The sequence below is a fragment of the Sebastes fasciatus genome, chromosome 20 (assembly GCF_043250625.1).
Source record: "Sebastes fasciatus isolate fSebFas1 chromosome 20, fSebFas1.pri, whole genome shotgun sequence".
Lineage (NCBI taxonomy): Eukaryota > Metazoa > Chordata > Actinopteri > Perciformes > Sebastidae > Sebastes > Sebastes fasciatus.
Window position 1 is genome coordinate 18,009,211 of NC_133814.1, and position 20,968 is coordinate 18,030,178.

General features: G+C 40.1%; 1 protein-coding gene across 2 annotated transcripts in view; it reads right to left on the reverse strand.

The window, feature by feature from the left end:
- adamts14 (ADAM metallopeptidase with thrombospondin type 1 motif, 14) overlaps positions 1–20,968 on the reverse strand; it is a 56,036-nt gene that overhangs the window by 18,906 nt on the left and 16,162 nt on the right. The window contains exons 4-7 of one of the 2 annotated variants that reach the window (XM_074619046.1): positions 18,837–19,033; positions 8,779–8,862; positions 5,332–5,488; positions 3,008–3,113 (exon numbers count right to left, since the gene is read on the reverse strand). In XM_074619046.1, the coding sequence (XP_074475147.1) occupies positions 3,008–3,113; positions 5,332–5,488; positions 8,779–8,862; positions 18,837–19,033 (544 nt within the window). The remainder of the gene's footprint in view (positions 1–3,007; positions 3,114–5,331; positions 5,489–8,778; positions 8,863–18,836; positions 19,034–20,968) is intronic. The other variant, XM_074619045.1, reaches the window with a different exon arrangement.

Genomic DNA, 20,968 nt, shown 5'->3' on the forward strand with positions numbered 1-20,968 from the left:
TTCACATATCTTGAGGTCAGAGTTCAAGGAACCCCTTTGAAAATGGCCATGACAGTTTTTCCTCGCCAAATCCCTTGCCTATTTGACAAAAAGAAAGATTTTGAAGCTGCCTGCTATTTATTAATGGCTTTTTTGCAATTTTGTATGGATGTCAGAAAGCGATTTCAGTCTTTCACTCTTTCCTTTACCGCCTGATAATAATTAGGCATTTAGAGGATAAATACAGTATTTGCCTCACAGCTGACACCTTCAATAGTCTGATGGAGGAGGCGGTAATCAAAGAAAGCACTTTAAATCAGCAAAACGATTGAACTGCACTGCATTTAAACATCTTGATCAAAGTTTCCGCATGAATAGGCAAATGAGATCCTTCAAAAACCATTTCACTGAACTGCCTTCAGACCTGAGAATGTGCGGCGGTGAACTGACTCACTGAAGCAATCTCATCATATCACTCAGGTATATGTCTAGTATGTCTGATAGATTCATTTGAGCAACTATTCATAGGTCCTTAGTTATTTTGCAAGTTATAAAATGTCCATTATCTCTTCTTTATGTTCAGTCTGTTTTGATATTCCGGTTTGTTAGGCTGACATTATATGAAAAAGAACAGTGATAGCAGGACGAGCATAATGGTGTCCACTTTAAACCCTGATTTCTGTTCACGTGCAGTTTAAAAGTTGTTCTGTTTCTTACTGCAAGAGGACACAGTTTACCACAGAAGATAACGAAAAGTGGATGAAGATGTAGGGGTGTAACTATCCATCGATCTGGATCGATATATCGATTCAATGATCAAAACATCAATACATATGATCATCTTTAAGATACGCCCTTATTTTGAAATTCTTACAATTTTTCTTGATAAAAAACATTTCCACTTAAACCTGAGAAATAGTACTTCATAGTGAACAACAGGTCTATTTTAATTATTTTTATTAAAAAAGAATCAATTGTTTTTCATTTAAATGTCTAGAAGAGCCCAGAAATAAAATTGAAAATCATAATTTAGTTGCTATTTGTGAGTTTAATAAACAAATGTAACTGATTGTGTTAAATGGACATATGATATCGTCTTGAATCGATCGCAGGCCCCTGAATTGAACCGAATTGAAACGTACTGTATCGTGGCAGACTTTGTGCAATCAGCAAATATTACACGGCTTTGTTGAATACTTAATTCTGATTGGTCAATCACGGCGTTCTGTTATTTCTTTATAACAGACCGTTGCTATGGACGCAGTTCTGATCTCGGACTCTGGTGGACCATTTTTGTGTCAAATTATTGATATTGAAGTAAGAAGCCGTGTAATAAGGGGGATAATGTACGGCGAGTCGGTCATTGTTGTGAAATAAACCCCTCCAGGGCGTCCTGCATCGTCAGGGTTTATTTCACAACAATGACCGGCTCACTGTACATTATCCATTACTTATCCTATAGTTGTCCAAAGAATCAATATAATATCGTATTGTGATGAAACTTGTGATTTTACACCCCCGAAGCTGATTATTATGCTGCTGATTTTATTAGTAAAGTTTAGCTCTGAATTATAAATTTTTTCAGATTTTCCGGTTTTATTATTATTGTTTTTTAAATATTATTATAGGTCTTAACCTAAACTTCTGTTGGCCATAATGTCATCATATAGCGGAGACGTTTCGGGTGATATTAAAGCTTTATTCACGGTGATGTACAGTACTGTGCATTTCAACTGTGTGTCTCCGTGATGGAAATATTTGCTCCGGTTCTCTAAAACCATTGAACCACAAACACCATTACAGCGTTGAAAGTGATGCATTTAGTCACGCACTGACGGGCAGAGCACGGAGTCTGCCCCCCTTTCCACTGTTAGCGGATGAAGAGGTTAGTGACCTGTTCTTCTGTTCTTTTGTGCGTTGTGACAGTCAATCAAGTCTGTCTGGCCATTTGTTCAATGTTCGCGCCGCAGCGGGTGGCGCAGTTCACAGACATTACTTCATAAGCCTTTAGAGCCCCATTAGAAGAGAGGAAGTCTGTGTGAAACGGACCTTAAAGTCCCAGTGGAACAGAAGTTAGAGCGTCTCTCGCTTCTGTACTGGGAGTATTCCTCGGTGAAAAGGAATATTTGAGCGACGTTCAGTTACGAAAAGGGATTTAAATCAAATCCTTCACATTTGATTGGACCGCTAAAAAGTGGGCGGGCTTAGAATTTACAGAGCTACAGCACACGCCTCTCTTGTCGCTAAAAGTTGCTGATTGATTGATGGATGGATGTCCATGATATGGTTGTTGTCACCAAATATTGTTCCTGTAATATTTTAAAATTAGTAATACACTCGGTGGCCACTTTATTAGGTACACCTGCACAATCTAATGTAATCCAATACAACAGCCCTGCTATAACATCTACCTTTATGAAGCCCAAAATGTGCAGTTTTTAGTGTCATTGTCGGAAATGTTTGAATTAGATGTTAATCATTGAAGTCATATTAAAGGTGGTGTTGTATTTGGACGACTTTATACTGAGAAATGAGGGGGCAGAATATTAGAAACACCACTCGATATAATGCAGTTCAGCACAACACCACTAACTATCACCTCAATGCTGAAACATATACTTGAATTAACACCTCAATGACTGAGTCAACAAAAACTGAACATTATAGGCGTCATAAAAGTAGACTTTATGGTTGAACAGGTGTGTTGGATTTCATTAGGGCACAGAGTATTTGCGCACAGACGACATGCGGTTCTACGTAAATATGCTCGTATGTGGCGATACATTTACTGAGAGTTGTTTTTCTAACAGCAGCGCTGAATAAACATCATCTTGCCTGGCTGAGTACCTGCATGCACCCGCTGAGGCAGCCAGATTTTGTTCGTTAAGCTAACACAGAGCCCCTGTTAAAAAGGGCTCTACCTTTGATTACAGACTACAGTTACCGTGCAAAACTATCGGCTTAATTGGATGCGGTAAGACTCTGCGGGAACCCTGCTGGTCCCTTTCATCGCCGCTCCATTACTCACACATGGCCGGTTTCATGGGCGACCACAAAGGCGGAGGAGAAGCCGTCCTCGTGGTTCAGAGTGCAGCTCCTCAGTGGGTGGCACATCCCTGTAACTGGAGCGTAACCTGGGCAACAGAAAAGACCACACAGCCCTAATAATCAAGTACCAGGATGAAGGTTGTGACATTCTCATGCAGCGCTGGAGGTCGTGGTGGAAAATTAGAGCTCTATGAGATATGATTGCAGCCATTGTGACGGTCTCAATCTTTTCTCGGCGCCTGGGCTGGCTGTCTGACTGACTCTGGAGCTGAGATTAATACATGTTAAAACAAAACACAACGGGTTGTGGCGATTGCTTTGAATGTCTTCAGTGATAAACCCACGTGTCTATATGTGTGTACTGCAGGTTTGAGTTCAGGGAGTAACTCTCAAAATAGTTGAACAAGTTGAACTAAAAGGAGTAAATGAAAGTAAGTGTACAATGTTTGCAAAAAGTCTGCATCCTGATGCCATCCAATGATTATAAAGTGGCCAAAATCGGCTTGATGGCAGTATCAAAACACCTTAGAAGCACCTTGCTTAGCGATAATGGATACTACAGAGAGTTTTAGCAAGTTGTGGGGTGTGAAGGCTTGTATATTGAACATCATAAAGAAAGAAAGTCCTGAAGTAAACAGCAAGCCTCTGAAGCCTGTCATCATTACCCAGCAGACATCCGCCCCGGCATCGCAACATTTCACACAGTTCACCAAACCTTTTTAAGCAAAGCACAAACATTAAACATGACTCGATCAAGAGGTGTGCAGCGATTCAGCTTAGCGCATTTTGGGTTTGGTTCAGAAGCACACTCGCCTCCTTTTTGGAGGCTTTCAGATAATTGTCATGCTTTCTGACCATCAGAAGACATTTTTTGGCATGCAGGTAAAAAAAAGCAGAAAATGCAGCAGACAGGCAGCCGGTGATGGAGAGTCTTTGAAAGCATCAGGTTATGTTGGTGGTGTTGGAAAAAGAGAAATGTCTGCAACAGGTCAGTCATAGCAGAGTCTTTTTTTTTGCTACAGTGATGATAATGAAGTTCATGAAGGCCAGTTTTTGATCCAAATGGCTCTTTTCATAAACGGACACATTTAGCGCTGTGAAATAGCAAAAGCAGTTGTGGAGCGTGACCTTTTATCTGAAAGACAGATAAGAGGAATTCAAGAGAGTGCAGATTGCATGACCATGAAGGGAGGCTTTGCACATTGAAGCGAAAAAAAAAAGTGCAGCAGCATTAGCAGCAGCAAGTAGGGGTCAAAAATCTGTTTCTCTACTGCTTATGTCATAAGTGAGAAGAGAGGTGGTCTCTATCATCTGGTTGATAAAGTCAAACACTGAACATATGGCGTGGGAAATTCTGTGGCGAGGAGAGCAGATCAAAAACACTTGAAATCAGTCAAAGGATTTGATCACAGTGTATTTGTAAATGTGGCAAACTCATAAGTTCATTCATTCAGGTCATTTTGCTTTACAGCGACTCCACAAACCGAATGTATTTACTTCCTTTTTAGGAACAATATATTTATGTGGATACAAAATCTACCATGTCACAGCTGAACTTTGACAAGAGAGTGCGATGTCTGCTCACGACCCTGAGACACAGCAGCCCCACACAGTGCCAAGGTGCCATAGAAACCGGGCTTGTTATGAGCACAACACAACGGCAGCTATGGCAACATCCGAAGGTGTGACAAGCAAACCAGGTAGCCTCGGGTTGTCCTCTAAACATGACACGTGTGCTTCAAAAAGTTAAAAATAAACACAGGTCAATGCAAGATATTGAACTTGAGCACAAGAGGATGTGTGTTCGTACTGGACCGAGTTTCTCTGGAAGGTTTAGGAGGCTCGCTTCAAATTTTGTTTTTGAAGGGCTGAAAAGAAGAAATACAGCGTGAGAAAACCGACAGAGCATGTATGGTATAAAACTCCTCCAAATGGTTGCATACATGTGTTATTAGGATTGAGTGGAGAAAAGTTCATACTGAACTTTACACAGCTGGATTAAAAAAAGTTAGTTTACATAAATGACAAACTAACACACATTTCTGTTTTTTCTCTACATGCCAAAAACCTTCCGAACAATGTCAATTTTTCACATCCAGGGTGGCATCAATGTCAAGTCAGCAAGGTGTTGGAAAGCTACTTATTTTCCTGTGAGGTCAAATTCGTGACCTCAGCTGCGGCTTCCACTTTTTAAGTTTCCATCGACCTTACCTCGGCGAGACTTGAAGCCAACCCCCTTTTTGTGAATGGAAGCAGATATCAGCACTCAGTCTGCACAGTCCTCGATCGAGAAAAATACAGTACCTTGCATACCTGCGGGACCAAAATCTTGCCTTGTGAGGAAGATGGCGTGGTCGTGGTACTCGGCGTGGTCGGGGTCCCGGCGCTGCTGCGTGTTGGCCCACCGGCACACCTGCTCCAGGCTGCGGGATGGGTTGCCACGCTCGATCAGGCTTATGGACTGCAAGAAACACGAGGAGAACGTGTTACAGCTCAAGCTGTGAACAGAAACAGTGACGGCTCGCCTCATCGATTCCCTCTCTTGCTGAGGTGAAAGAACAATACTTCTCACCATTACACGTTCGCTTCAGGTATGCATGTCCTTTCGCTTTGAAAATCATGAAAGGAGAACATTTTTTTTTCAAATTCACCTTTGACAAAACAGACTGAGAATAAAAGCTGCAGGTATTTCATTGTTAGAAAAACTCCTGGCATCGGAAATTTTTCTCATATTTGCTCAAAGTTACCGACTGCAGCTTTAATTGAAATATGTGTGCATGTGAAATTAAATTCCTAACGGACATAGAGAGCAGATCTTGTTTCCCCTCGGCTCAATGTGTCTCCAACACGCACACCAGATTTGCACTGTGAACATAAAAGCCGCCCATGTGTGTGTGTGTTTTTTTTTTTTCTCAAACTGGCATTCAACTACGCCTACAGACAGATGATTTCTAAGTGGAAACTGTTGTTGGAAACTGAAATAGCATTATGAAGTGGAAATGGAAAAAAACTATTTTCTATTTTGTCTTGTCTGTGTTATGAAGATCCAGACAATTCAACAACAAAAAACTCGGTCGAGGATGAAATAGTGTGGTGACTGACGACGACAACACAGCTCATAGCGGAGGGTACTTCCAGAAATAGAGAGACACTGGCAAAACACTTCTTTTTCGAGTGTGTGCTGGTGACACATCCAACACGTTTCAGCTCATCTAATTGGTGCTGTGTAAACAACATCTATGTGCTTTGGCAACCAGAGAGGTTAGAGGAGCAAAATGCCCAGTCTCCAGGCAGCATCAGTCACTCATGTGCATTAAAAGGCACTCAACGATAATAACCCACTGCTGTCTGTCACCATGCATATAATTTATAGTGAATCTGTACCTCCTTAATGCATAATTTGCAGCCTGCTAACAACCAAATACGTAAGAGGTGACATAAAGTAGCAACAGGTGAATCAAAAAACAAATTCATCCGTACATACAGTATGTTTTGATCACCAGCAAACTAATACGTGGAAGGATTTGTTTACACCTTACTCTCTACGTGCATCTACATGACAATAAAAAATTAAGAAATATCCCTTTGTAGTTCTTATTGATACAGGTTATTAAAACAAGCAGCATCTACTGAATATTTCATCACAGTAATAAAAGCCAGATGGGATTATGTCAGTATGTTCATGCTCTGCGTTGTGTACATATGATTTGTCCGTTACATAAACATAATCAGCCCCCGCTGGCTGAGCTAATGTAAAGTACACAGCACTGAGCAGTGTTATCTTCATGTATTACCAACTTCTCAAACCTCAAGTTCATTTAACGGCTCTTTGGCACCGAGTTTAAACGTGTTAAGCGTTTGTAGCATCACCTTTGGTGTTAGACGTTATTGTTGAAGGTAGCCTGAGGCATAATCAGATCACATGCTAAGCGCCCCGAACCAGCCAGAGGGCCCCAAAATACATTGAATTAACGTGAGGGCGGGACTACAGGGTGCCTGGAATCTGGTGTGTTAATTTTTTTTAAATTCATTTTTATTTATTTATTTATTTATCTTATTTAAAAAAAGAATTATTTGTATTTTTTATATCTCTTATTTATTTATTTTTTAATTATTATTATTATTATTTTCCCCCTCCCTTGTTTTTAAATACTACTTTGTTTTTCAATTTACAGTTACTATCTGTTATTTTATGTACATACTGTATTGCATTATTTGTTATGGTTTAGGTTGTGGTTTCTTAAGGAAACAATAAAAAAAAACATGATTAAAAAAAAAAAAAAATGTGATCTTTGCCTTTTTATTTTGGTGTCATAATTTATAGTCATCCGTTATAGCACCCAATAGCACCTTAGGGCCGCTGTAATATATTTTTGAAATATAACATAATTCTTTAGGACGGAGCTAGGAAAAATTTGGGGATTTGTGGCTGCTATATTAAATTAAGTGCGCTAACATGCACACAAGAAATCAGGTAAATCAGTTTGTGCAGTATCTCTAATAACCTAGTTACTGTACATTGACATTCACATACACATGCAGCAGCACATGCTGCTTATTTGAACTGTAGTACTGTTAGAATATTCTTTTTTGAGCCTGAAGAGGCTTTATAGTGACAGAAAAATGTGTCTGAAGCTTACAAATATTCAGATATTCAGTGGTGGAAACTGATTTATTTAGACTTCTGATCCCTTATTTTCATCAAAAGCGATACTTTCCGTGTCTCAAGTCTTTGTCAGGCACATGCTCACATGTAAAAAAGCTTATTAGAAACTCAATTAAATGTATACATGGCCAAGATATCGTCTTTCTCCAGAAGAAGTCTGGCTCAGGTTTCCCTAATCCCTTTCCCCAATTACAGAAGCCGGGTTTCTCATATACATGACGCTTAAGAAATCAGATTGCTGCAGAAAGTCGACTGTAAGCCAGTTACTGAAATGCAGGGACACGCACTGACTGCTTCTGAGGAATAATTCAACATTTTGGCCCATGAACTTATTCACTTTCCTGCCAAGAGTTAGATGAGAAGATCGATACCACTCATCAGAGCATGGCAAACTCAAGCCCAACAGGCAACAACAGCTGTCAGTGTGTCAGTGTGCTGACTTGACTATGACTTAACCCCAAACTGCATGTGATCATAAAGTGGGAATGTCTGTAAAGGGGAGACTCGTGGGTACCCATAGAACCCATTTTCATTCACATATCTTGAGGTCAGAGGTCAAGGGACCCCTTTGAAAATGGCCATGACAGTTTTTCCTCACCAAAGTTTAGCGCTTTGGGCCGTTATTTAACCTCCTTCGCATGCCGTAGTTGGTGTCAATGGATTTTTTAGGTTTTCTAGTTTCATATGATATTAGTATCTTCACTATAGCTTTAAAATTGAGCCTGCTACAACCTCCGGAAGATCAATTGCATTAAAGAAATTAGTGTCGCTAATACGAATTTGCGTTAACGCGTTATTATCGCGTTAACTTTGAAAGCCCTAATAAATAAGTCATGTATTCTGACATCTTATTCACTACAATTCTATTATTTTTCTTTGTTGTTTTCATTCTATCACTTCCTGTAGGCAGCAACAGCAATGTAATAATGTACGTTTAAGTCACTGTTGTGTTATGAATCAACAGGGCTACCGACAGAGATCCATTTATATGGAAATATGTCTGGGTTCAATCCAAATGTCTTTGCCTTTGTCTGAGAATATGTTTACATATATAGAAAATAACAGCAACGTGTGCCATAGCTCACCTGTCGGTACCCGACCATTATCATGCGGACAAGGACAACGTTGATGTTTGTTCCCAAAGATTCATCGTGGTAGATTTCATCAACCTGAAATGAAAGGAACGTTATCGGTCACTGATCTGATGGATGAAAGAAACACAATGCATTTGATGAAGGTGACTGAGAACGCCTCACAATATTGAGCCTGCAGAACACGTACAGGCCGCCTCGGTTCATCTCTAGTTTCTGGATTTTACTCAGTTTATTAGTAAGTAAGCACTGAAAAAAGGACAGAAGAAGATAATTCACTGCTCAAAATATGCAAATCAGAAATCCTTTACTGGCATCAGAAGATTTGAAAATAAATAAATAGTGAAGCTTGGATGTCAAATATCTGTCGAGGGACATCAAACTGCACACAGCGAGCTCATGTTTACAACAGCGGCTACTGTGTGATGCTTTATACACAGGGTAACAAACTGTTTGTACTTGTTTGTGCCTTCATCAATAGCACAATACCATGTCAAATGATTCACCTTTGGAAGTCTGTTTTATCTAAAAATCTGCTGATGAAAGTAGCAAACATTTGTTTAAAACTGATCTGATAATGATCAGTACAAAACACCACAAGCTGCTGCTTCCACAGATTTTATTACTGAGGTGCAGCGTCCCAGCAGCAGGCTGTCTAACCATGTGGGAGTTTTTTTTTTGCATCTTTTACAACAAGCTTGGAATCATAATGAAATATGTTAAGACATCAGGCAACCATCCAATAAAACTAGTGCTGTTATGCAATGGCAAAGAAGTCTGACCCAGAAATGTGTCGACTGCCATTTGGCTTTATAATAATGCTGTGGTATGTGGATGCTTAACCCGGGACCGAACTAGGGATCCCATTCAAATCCCAATTTCCACTTGAGCGCGTTTTATTTTCTTCAAATAGTCGCTGCATGTCGGCACTTCTCCTGGGGCCCCATAAAGTCAATCAACTGCTTCGCTTTGCGGTTGATAAATAAAGTTCACAGGAAAATAAGGGGTGAATATTTCTTTTTCCATAAATCAGTAAGTCATTTAGTTGGGACATTGTATGGATTGTAATTAAGAAAACCGGGGGACTCTCGACTGGTAAACATGGAGTCGTTCAGGTTCACAAAGCACCCTCACATTTCTCCACTGAAATTGTTGCTGAGAGGAAACACATGTTTATAACTGGCATTTTAAGGCACGTGGGTCGACACTGCGGGTGACAGACTCGTAAATTCAACATGATATGTCATGTTGCAAGCTCAGAAAAGTATTTGTGCAATATTGGTGCAAAATCTTCATCATATTTACGTTTTTATTGAGAATGAACACGCTCCTGCAACTTCCTACTACGTTAAAACTACTATCAAAGGGTCAGTACACCAAAATTACAAATATATACACATATATATTCATATATTTTCTCACTTACATCTATTAGAGTTGTACACGGAGCTATGCCAGGTATCCCTGGTTCTGGAGGTATTAATTTTACTACCTCTGGGTCTGAGAAGTGAAGCCAATGCGGAAGTGCCTTCAACTTGCATTCTTTCTAACAGCCAGCAGGGGGCGACTCCTCTGGTTGCAAAAAGAAGTCTGATTTTATAGAAATCTATGAGAAAAATGAGCCTACTTCTCACTTGATTTATTACCTCAGTAAACATTGTAAACATGAGTTTATGGTCTCAATTGCTAATTTCAAGTCCAGCTAGTAAATTATGGTCCCATTTAGAGTCAAATAGACCATAAAGCAGGGGATGCTTTAGGGCGTGGCTACCTTGTGACTGACAGGTCGCTACCATGGCGTTGTCCGGTCTGGGAGTTGTCCGTGATTTCATCTTACAACTTTAACCCTTTCAAAGTGTGTTTTCAGTTTTTGGTCGCCCAAAAATGTCTTATTCGGTTCGGTTGTACTTAGCTCCACCCTCTCGTGTCATTTCTGGTTGCAAAAAAAGATGGCAACGGCCAAAATGCCGAACTCCAGGCTTCAAACAGCAGTCCACAAACCAATGGGTGACATCACGGTGACTATGTCCACTTCTTATATACAGTCTATGGTTCAAAATGTCTGACAAAACATGATTTCTCATAAACTTGAGTTGTAATAATTAAAACTAAAACAATAAATAAACCCATAGGGTTGTTACATTTTCTAGGAGACTCCTGTGTTTCTGCAACATTGAGGATATGGAGGAAAAACACTCTATGGTCTCTAATGTGCAGATAGTTTAAATTTTAGTTGACGTGATTTTTAAAAACCCATCTCTCAAAGATGTGCCACCAACCCAAAAACAGAAGGGAATTTGTGGTGCTCGGAGCATTAAAAAGTGATATTTGAACAACTCTGTCAATGTTCTTTCAAGAAACAATATCCTGGTTACTCTGGTTAAAACATCACTGTCAGCAGTTTAATTACGACTATTTCTTTGTTGAAAGTGGTGGAATGAAATGAAAGTAAAGTCTATGGATCATCCAAGGTAACTGAGATGTTTTCCCATTACGGTATTGAGGTGGTGGCGGAAATGTCAGCCACAGATTTCTCATAATAACCGGAACAAATAAAACTAAATCTATCTTCCTGAGTAAATGCCACTAGAGGTAAGTGAAGGACAATTTTGAGTTATTTTGAGCTGTGAGTGAACTGACCCTTTTGAAAAAAAACTCTTCTTCTCAACACAACTGAAGGCGCCTCCTTTGAGTCGCCACTCTCATGATGATTGCACCATTTTTTGGCCATTATCACAGCAGACAATTTGAAATGTCTTAGCAGGAAGGTTTAATAACTGAAAAAAGTCGGTTGTAAATAATTTTATCCCAACTTATATTTGAGGCTTGTATTATTGTTTTTTAACTTTTGTGGAACTTCAGTATATCCTCCTGACAATACACCCGCTCACCGGTCAAGGCGGTCAATCCACTGTAATATATCATTTTAGTGGAGGAAACTTTTTCCTATTGATGTTTAAAGTTAGTTGCTCCTAAAAAGCAGAAGAGAGATTTCTTTTTATCACTATCACCAGATGACTCCATGCCCCCCCTGCAGCTCGAGACACCTCCGCGGAGGACTGCAATGTTTTAAAATGGCTTTGTCAAAAAGGCAAAAAGCCCCAGTTCCCCTCAGTGACTTGTGTCTAATCTCTCCGTCTTTAATCTTAACTTTCTACTGTCAAAACTCTTTAAAGAGTTTTCTGAGGCATTACCCATGGGCCACCTAACAAATTTAATGAATCTCTCTCTTGGTTTAGTCCATGACCGGCATGAATCAAACCTCTACTTAAGAAACCAACACGTTCCCTTGACTACACCCCTATCTCCAAATTAACATAAAAAAATGTCAAAGAGGCAGTTGCGAATCAGCTGTTAAAAAACAATTGAAGGGAATCATTTCTATCCGGCTTCCATCAACAGTTGTTATCGCACTAAATTAATATCGCCGGGTGTAAGTTCAACCTCTGATCCCCTGATGATGAAATTTTACAAGAGAGATTGGGGCTCCTGGACTGAAACTACATTAAATTGATTCTCTTCCGTTTTATTCAACAAGGTGTTTAAAGTGGCTGCTGGTAATCATGTTTCCTCTCCAACAAGGCTAAATACTTGGTTTAGTTTTACTCAGTAGATGCTCCCCCTCGATCACTGCTCTTATGCTGATGATATCAAGTTGTGCGTTTCATTCAAGCCTAAATGTTTTAACAATAACCATGCAACCCTGTCTCCTGCTATTAAAGAGGACCTGTTGCGCTTATTTTCAGGTGCATACTTGTATTTTGGGTTTCTACTAGAACATGTTTACATGCCTTAATGTTCAAAAAATGCTTTATTTTTCTCATACCAGCTGGGCTGCAGGACCGCTTTTATCTGAAACGCTCTGTTTGAGCTCCGCCCCCTCCAGAAAAGCCCAGTCTGCTCTGATTGGTCAGTTGGCCCCAGTCTGTTGTGATTGGTCAACTGAACCAAACTCTTCGTACTCCACTCCAGCTCCGCTCAAACTAGCTTTGCTTGAGGGCATGCCAAACTTGCTGCTAAGCAGGTATTATGCAAATGTTTTACTTGGTGACATCATAACATTACAGAAGAAAAAGCTTCAAGCAAGGCGTTTCAGGCACTTCATGAGCAGTGTTTCTGTGGGGGACAGTAACTCCCTTTGTCAGTAACTCCTGGACTTTGGGCTTTATCACTTTGCAGACCTTTTACATGCACAAAAAACAATATAACACACTATAGGAAAGGGGAAAAGCACAAAAACATAATAGGTCCTCTTTAAAAACTGGATGGTTTCTAACTTCCTAAAGTTGAAAACTGATAAAAGCTCTGATAAATGGGTTTGGGAAATAGTAATTATTCGCTTTCTTCGAGTTAGATGGGAAGATCAATAAAGCTACAAACAAAGCTACAGACTGAAGATGTTAGCTTAGCTTAAAACAAAGACCACCAATCAGCCCCTCTAGTTAACATGTTATATCTCATTTGTTTAAAGCGTTTAAAGCTAACCATCTACTGGCTCTAGCTTCACATTTAGCATGCAGACATGAGAGTGGTATTGATCTCCTCATCTAACTCTCATCAAGAAAGTCTCTAATTGTCTTCCAATCCAGGTTTCCAAAAATCTGAAAAATTGTCCAAACCACTGAAGCGCAACACCGAAGTTGAGCAAATGAATATTACTAAGCACAGAAAACATCTTTCTCTCTGGAGTCCTGCCTGCGTTACACTGCCTCGCAGTTAGAATATATATGAGTTGTTTTGCATTACTTTTAAAACTCTGATCTTTTGACCCAAACTTTTGCACAAACAATTTTTCAGATCTGGAGATAAAACATTAAAAAATAATTTGCTCCAGGCTTAAAAGAAAAAGAACATAATGTTTTCACAGTAGTAGCCAGAGCACTATGAACAACTTCCCCGCAGTGTAATATCACCAGAGTAAATGCCACATTTTAAAATAACTTTTTATAGTCTGACATTTATCCAGTTTATTACTCCAAATGTATTATGTCATTTATATATTACTTTTTATTTCATTTCTGTTCTTTATAAAGAATTTATTATACTTATTATACTATATTTTCAATGCTCTGCAATGCTGGTGAAAACTGAAACTGATTGTTAGTATCACCTTTCTGTTGATCGCCTCTCAGCCTGTCAATAACATTGATCTAACAAAGGTCATTGAACAAGTGAACAGTGTTGCTGGACACTGTGAAATTCACAAGAGCCCTGAGGTGAAGTCCAATGTTTTCATTAATGCCACAGCAGAGCCGCTGGACAGCTGGGATGTTATTTCTGTCCATAAGCTTTAAAGGGGAACTACGCCCATTTTCAAAATTAATTTTCCAAGTCTAGGATAGTCCAAAACTATTAGTAAACATGAACAACTCTCTCCAAAATCCAAATACTAGAGAGCTAAAACTCAAATTTGTGATGTCATAGGGTATAAAGTCTGGAGCTGCTCCATAGACAATGAATGAGAGAGATGTTACAGATGACACTGAGAGCACCCAGAGGAACGTACTGAGTATATGGGAACATTTTCTGTTTCACAACTAACAACACTACAATAGAATAAAGCTCATTTGGGTCCACAAAATCAGCCTCCCATTCATTGTCTATGGAGTAGCTCCAGACTTTATATCAGCGTAGCCAGAAAACAAAACTGTGGGTGTGCATGAGAAAAACTGGGTGTACCACATGATCTAAGGGCGGACTGGGATTGAAATTCAGCCCGGGATTTTTCTTGGCAGTTTTAACACTAATACAGCCACCCCAGCTGCCACCTCAGTATATATATACTGTATATAGAGAGGTTTAAAAAGCGCTGGACTGGCAGACAGCACAGAAGCACTAATCATAGCAGCACAAGAGCAGGCTCTAAGCACAAGGGCCATAGAGGCCAGGATCTACCATAGTAGATCAGACCCAAGGTACAGGCTGTGCAAAGATGCCCCTGAGACGGTCCAGCACATCGGAGCAGGGTGTAAGATGCAAGCTGGATCAGCGCACATGGAGAGGCACAACCAAGTGGCTGGGATAGTGTACAAGAACATCTGTAACCAGTATGGACTAGAAGTACCCAAATCCCAATGGGACATTCCACCCAAGGTGGTTGAGAACAACAGGGTTAAGGTCTTGTGGCACTTCAGATTCCAGACTGACAAGTAGCTGCTGGCCAACTAATCGGACATAGTGGTGGTTGACAAACAGCAGAAGAGGGTAGTGGTGATAGATGTGGCAGTAGACAGCAACATCAGGAAGAAGGAACATGAAAAGGTTGAGATGTATCAAGGGGTGAAAGAGCAGCTGGAACAAATGTGCAAGATCAAAGCCGACGTGGGCCCCGTGGTAGTAGGAGCACTCTGGGCTGTGACCCCCAAACTGGGAGAGAGGCTCCAGCAGGTTCCAGGAATGACATCTGAAGCCTCAGTCCAGAAGAGCGCAATCCTAGGAACAACTAAGATACTGCGCAGAACCTTCAAACTTCCAATTACAAATCCTGCTATAGCGAAATGTATGACCCAACCTTCTCAGCCTCTGATTGGCTAGTAGTCGCTGCCTTCGTTGGTTGGATTGGTTAGGTTTAGGCATGAGGAGAGAGATTGGTTAGGGTAAGAATATCATGGTAAGCCAATCAGAGGCAGAGTGGGGCGGGTCATGTTTTCATTTTAGTAGGATTCTCAATAAAAACGACTGCTCATGACTTTTATTTTCAATATGTGTGTAGGGTTGCCAACTTCCACTAGTAAAAATACAGAATGGCTGCAGATTGATAGTGGCAGGTTGTTTTGTTTAGTAATAGTAACTCGTTTTAGTAAGGTTACAACTAAAAGTTCATTCTGCATCTGATTTTTGGGTGGCAAAGGAACACCCTGGCACACCCGTGGCTCTGCCATTGCTTTATGCTTGATGACATCACAAGTTTGAGATTCTGGTTTCTTGCTTTGAGAAAGAGTAGCTCACGTTCACATGTATTTTTTTTTTTTACTTTCCTAAACCATGGGAATAACATATTGGAATTCTTCATTTAGGAGGTGTTCCCCTTTAATCTCTTCAGCTGCTACCGGTGAAAGCATATGCAAAGAAATCCTACAAACATTATTTTCCTCCATGGGAATTGGAATCCTGACACAAGAGAAAGCATATGAGCATAAATATCTGCAGAATTACAGGCACAACCAGCCATCCGTAAAGCCAAGATTATGCATAAAAAACAAATAACAAGAAAGCACTCAGACTTCGCAAAAGGTTGTCAAAGCAGCAGGTCAACTTTCTGCTCTTAGTCTTACTAATTTAAGGAGATAATATAAATTCAGTTTGAAGGTTATTTTTCCTATCTGTAAACAGTGATGTTGTCCTCATTGTGCAAACAGAATAACAGAGTGCTACTCTTTGCTTAAACACCAACAAGTGTGTGACCACTAAGCTTTCTGTGGGTACAAATTATGACCGTGCAGAACAAAAGCCCTGTCACTCAAGAAAGGCTATCTTGGCTTAAGTCCAAACTTGCTCTGGGACGCGGGGTTACACCCAAGGCATTTAAGCAAATATGCCATTCACAGGAGCCCATTCAGGTCAATAAATGCTGTAAAGAACACTCGAGTGACCCCAAGTTCTCCCAGATTTGTTACGAGCTCAAATACCTCGACTGGTCTACAGTATACTGACCCATATACGTGTGTTTATGTTGGACCTGAAACAGAAAGGCTGTTGAAAAATGAGGACAGCATAAAAAAAAAAAAATAAGTTCCATGATGAGTTTTGTAAAAGTTGCGTATATTTCCTGACTCAGGACTCTTATGCATTCAACCCTTTAAAAAAACATTTTGTGAGACCTCCAACTCGTCCTATACGGGGATAATTAGAAAGCCAGGAGGAGCACACAGAGGGCTGGAATGGGACTGTTGTGGCTGCAAATGAGAGTAGCAGCTGTGGACTACAGGCGCTAGGTGTCCCTGGCTTGTGTACAGCATCACATCGACGTGGACAAAACCTGGTCAAACAACACAGCCATTGTGCGGCAGGCACCTCAGCAGTCACCTTGGCTTTCGCGCAGACAGGATGTTCAGTAATCAATCCCTCGGGGAGAGTTTCTCCAGGTGGTACTACACATTCTGCAGCCACGGAGCCGGGATTCGGAGGGATTTGAGTGGGCAGAGCTCTTTCAGACACAGCAAGCCTGTGGCTTACGGGTGGAACTAAAGAGTTTTGACCCCTCGCTTGTTTAGACTGCACTTTTCTTTCAAGGAATTTGCATGTTTGTCTCGTCAAGTTTGACTCAGAATGAATGGGGAATATATAGATATTACTGTTATAGCTCAGTCATCCATAAGGACTTCCTGAAGTCATCTTATCCAGCCGGTGATCTGAAATAAGTGCCTATTAGAGAGCACTAGACACCAAGGACTGATAATTACAGAGCGCTCTCGCAGCCACTTCACAGCCGAATCAGCCAAGGTCGTTAAAATCAGACATTCCTCCCTGCCGAAGACATTTGGGGATGGAATGTGTATATAATATCCCAATTAAATAAACACATCATCCCATGTCCTGGCGCTGGTTTCCATAAGCTCCCAGTCAACTTTCTAATTGGTCTAGTGCGGCTAATCAGACCACCATGCAGGGTCCAAATGGTAACTGTTACAGAGTGAAACCAGCACCCTGTGAAAATCTGACTTGAGGGATTTGGGCCCATTAAGTAGATTATGGTGGTAGGAGCTGGTGGAACCCGTAATGAACGAGCTGAGACATTTTTTTTTTTTCACCTCTCATCGGTAATCCATAAACAGCTAGAGAAAGTGAGGGTCTAAGGGGGGAAGTGTGGCGAGGTCTGATTTCAGAGAGGACAAGGAGGGAAAAATACCTCAACAGGGAGAAGATCAACAAACTCAGCAGCATTTTCATGTGAAGAAAGGATATTTATAGAGCCGCGACGATTAGTCTATTAGTCGAGCAATTATTTTGAGAAAAGATTAAGTGTTTTTTTCAAGCAAAACGTACAAAAAAAATCACTAATTCAATCTTCTCATTGTTCATTTGTGCCGCTTTTCTTTGTTTTATGTAACAGTGATCTAAATAACTTTGGAGTTTGACTTTTTAAAACTGCGGTGTCTATTTTTCACTATTTATTGTCATCTGAAAATACAATTTTATGACATTTTATAGACTCAATTAACCCTTTAAAAATGGACATACCGCGGGGCAACCGCAGGAGATCATTGCTTACATGATCCTGTTTAAATTGATTTAAAATAAAAACCATAATAGCTGGAGCATTCATTCTTTTTGCGGCAGAAAGCTAAGGCTTCTGTCTTTCGCATCATCACATTGTACGCTTGGGATGATGTCATTACATTACGTTACGTGCGGTATTAAATGCGCGGCCGGTGGCACCAGAATAGTGCCCCGTAATGACCACGGGAGATCGTTGTCTGCATGATCCTGTTTAAATCAATGTAAAATAAAAACCATAATAGCTAAAGCATTCATTCTTTGTGCAGTGGGAAGCTAAGGCTTCTGTCTTTTGCATCATCATATTGTACGCTCGTGATGAAGTCATTACGTTATGTGTGGAACGTAACTAAACTATCAAAATGCCTTTGCACTCGATCTGCTCATAGAAAGGAGCATATCTCAAAACCAAGGAATGTGCATAGTTCAAATAACTTATGGAGTGTTAAGAAATCTTTTGTTTATTTGTTTTTACATTTAGAAATCTTTTGGATCAATATGTTTTGTTATTATTTTGTAACATTTTATGGAAAAAACATGTCATAACTTTTTTTTTTTTTTTACACAATTTCAATACAGTTATCAATTATTATCGTTTATTGACTGACATAACCTTTCAGCTTAGGTTGTGTAGATTTTAGGGTTGTGAAGCATTTGAAGATATTCCTAGAAATGTAGGCACTGGCGGACCATTTCTATTCAGTTCAAAGGGCTAATCAATAAATCAGGTCAGCTCATTAAACAAGAATGAAAGTAACGTTGTGTTGCCTTGATATTTCATGTTGGGAATCTGCATAAATGAGGAGTGGGTGAGCATTTTCAACCATCAGACTTACTATGTTCATGAGCGTGAGAACGTAATTCTGCACGTGCTCCTTGCCGTGGAAGCGAACCACCGAGTCGTCCACAGCCAGCAGCACCTCGATGTTGTAGTCGTCCTTCTTCGCGTGCCTCCTCTTGCGCTCCGACTCAGACAGTTTATGCTCGACGAGATCCAGAGCCGCGGGGAGGTCCGCGATCCCGAAGTCTGCCACTGCAAAATATGAGCAGCACATAAACAAGTCAATGACAGGACAGTGGGAAATCTGATGCATGTATGATATTTCTTCTCTCCAGCTTTTGCGGAGTGATTTATGTTTGTGTCAGACCCGACATAAAACAAGTCTTTGAGTCTCAGGATGCGCGGGAGGAATCCTTTGGGATTATCGACAGGCCTGTAGACTTTATATGTTCTAAACCACTTGATCTCTAGTCAAAATACTCCCCTTGCACTCGTAAATCGGGCATTTCCTCTCAGGCCCACATTTAGCCTAACTATAGTATGTGCATTCATCGCACAAACCCAAGCAGAGTCGCGCCGAATCCAAACAACATTCGTCCAGGTTATAAAGCACTTGAGCTGGTTTTTGAAGGTGTGATATTCAAGCACAGTGTACCGTCTATCTATGCTCGTCAGACGCTCAATGAAAGAAGGAAATTGTTTGAATTTGGAGATTCACAGAAGCAGAAACTGTGAGATCATCCAGAACTCTGAGGATGAGATATAAATAATGTCATATAAGCTAAAAATCACCACAGAGGATATAAATAGACTTATTCTTAGCAGCAGTTCATTAAAAATACCATCTTTTCACCAACTTTCTTAGAAATCAATTACAAGTGTCTGATGTCCTGCTATCTAAACAAGAAAAAAAATAAACAAACCGATGCATAATTTCCTTGAATGTTACTGAAATTAAAAGAATGTGTTGACAGTGTCTGGCAGAAATTGGCTCATGTATCATTAAAGCTTGGCATGTAGCTCTAGGCTATGAATTATGATAATCTTTTGTAATAGACGGTAGTGATTCAAGCATGCCAGATACAAATGGAGACATGACACACTATCTTATGCATAGAAAATCAATTGGACAAGGTATTTTTTCAGAGGTACAATGCGGAAAATTGAAAAAGAAGGATGAACACAGTAGTGTTCTGCAAAAAAACATTCAAGACAAGTGGCTCAAGGCGAATCTCCCGAGAAGCAATTTATTCTAAGTAACTAAAAATAACAGATAAATGCATGACAGGTGACATCTTATATGCACCAGTGGCGGCAGAGTAAATTAAGATAAATGTGTGCAAAAAAAATCGGACTTTTTTTAATAATCAGTAAACAAAATAACTCTTTGCAAAGCTGAAAATGTAATTATTACCACAGATAATAGCACGGATAGAGACATTAAATGAAAGCGACAGCCGTAATTGGGACATTGGCTCTCCCAGCAGGATGTGACAATACTGTAAAAGGACAAATATCTGACAAAACTCCCACGCGTAACACTGTAAAAAGCTTTCAAAACACTCAAGATTAGATTGAACAAGGCCTCAAATACATGACACTAATGCGAGCTGATGACTGAAGGTGTTTTTTTTTGTGTACGTTCATAAACAGTCATGGAAAATGAAAAAAAAAAAGGCAGCAAAATTCAAAAGCGAAACCAGCTGCATCACTTTATGGAAGAATGTAGCTTGTAAAGATAAAAATGAACGCAGTATATTTTATGAAGGTGGTTAAAATTTTTTTTTTAGAAAAATCTGAATAGGTGACTTGATTAAAATTGATCTAAAGGGCTGTGGAGTAAAATAAAAAGACACTGGGAAACGTGAGAGAATCAGTGAGTATAGAGGGAGACTTCCTCCAGATGCTCAATCTATTGTTGTAGCAAGCATGGAAGGAATAGCAAAGGAATTCATGATGGTGTTGGGACGTTTGACTGTGAAAGAAAGGTCACACACACCCCCTCTCTCCCCTGTCCCCAGTACAACCACTGGAGCCCAGAATTTCTCACTTTACCAGCTGGTTTTGGGAGAACTGCATCTGCTGTGAAGCCTAATAAATATAGAGCAGTGATAGGAGTTTAAGGGCCGTACCAAAGGCTGCAGGGTGAAGGGACCATTCCTATGTGACGCACATTTTAGCTCCTTA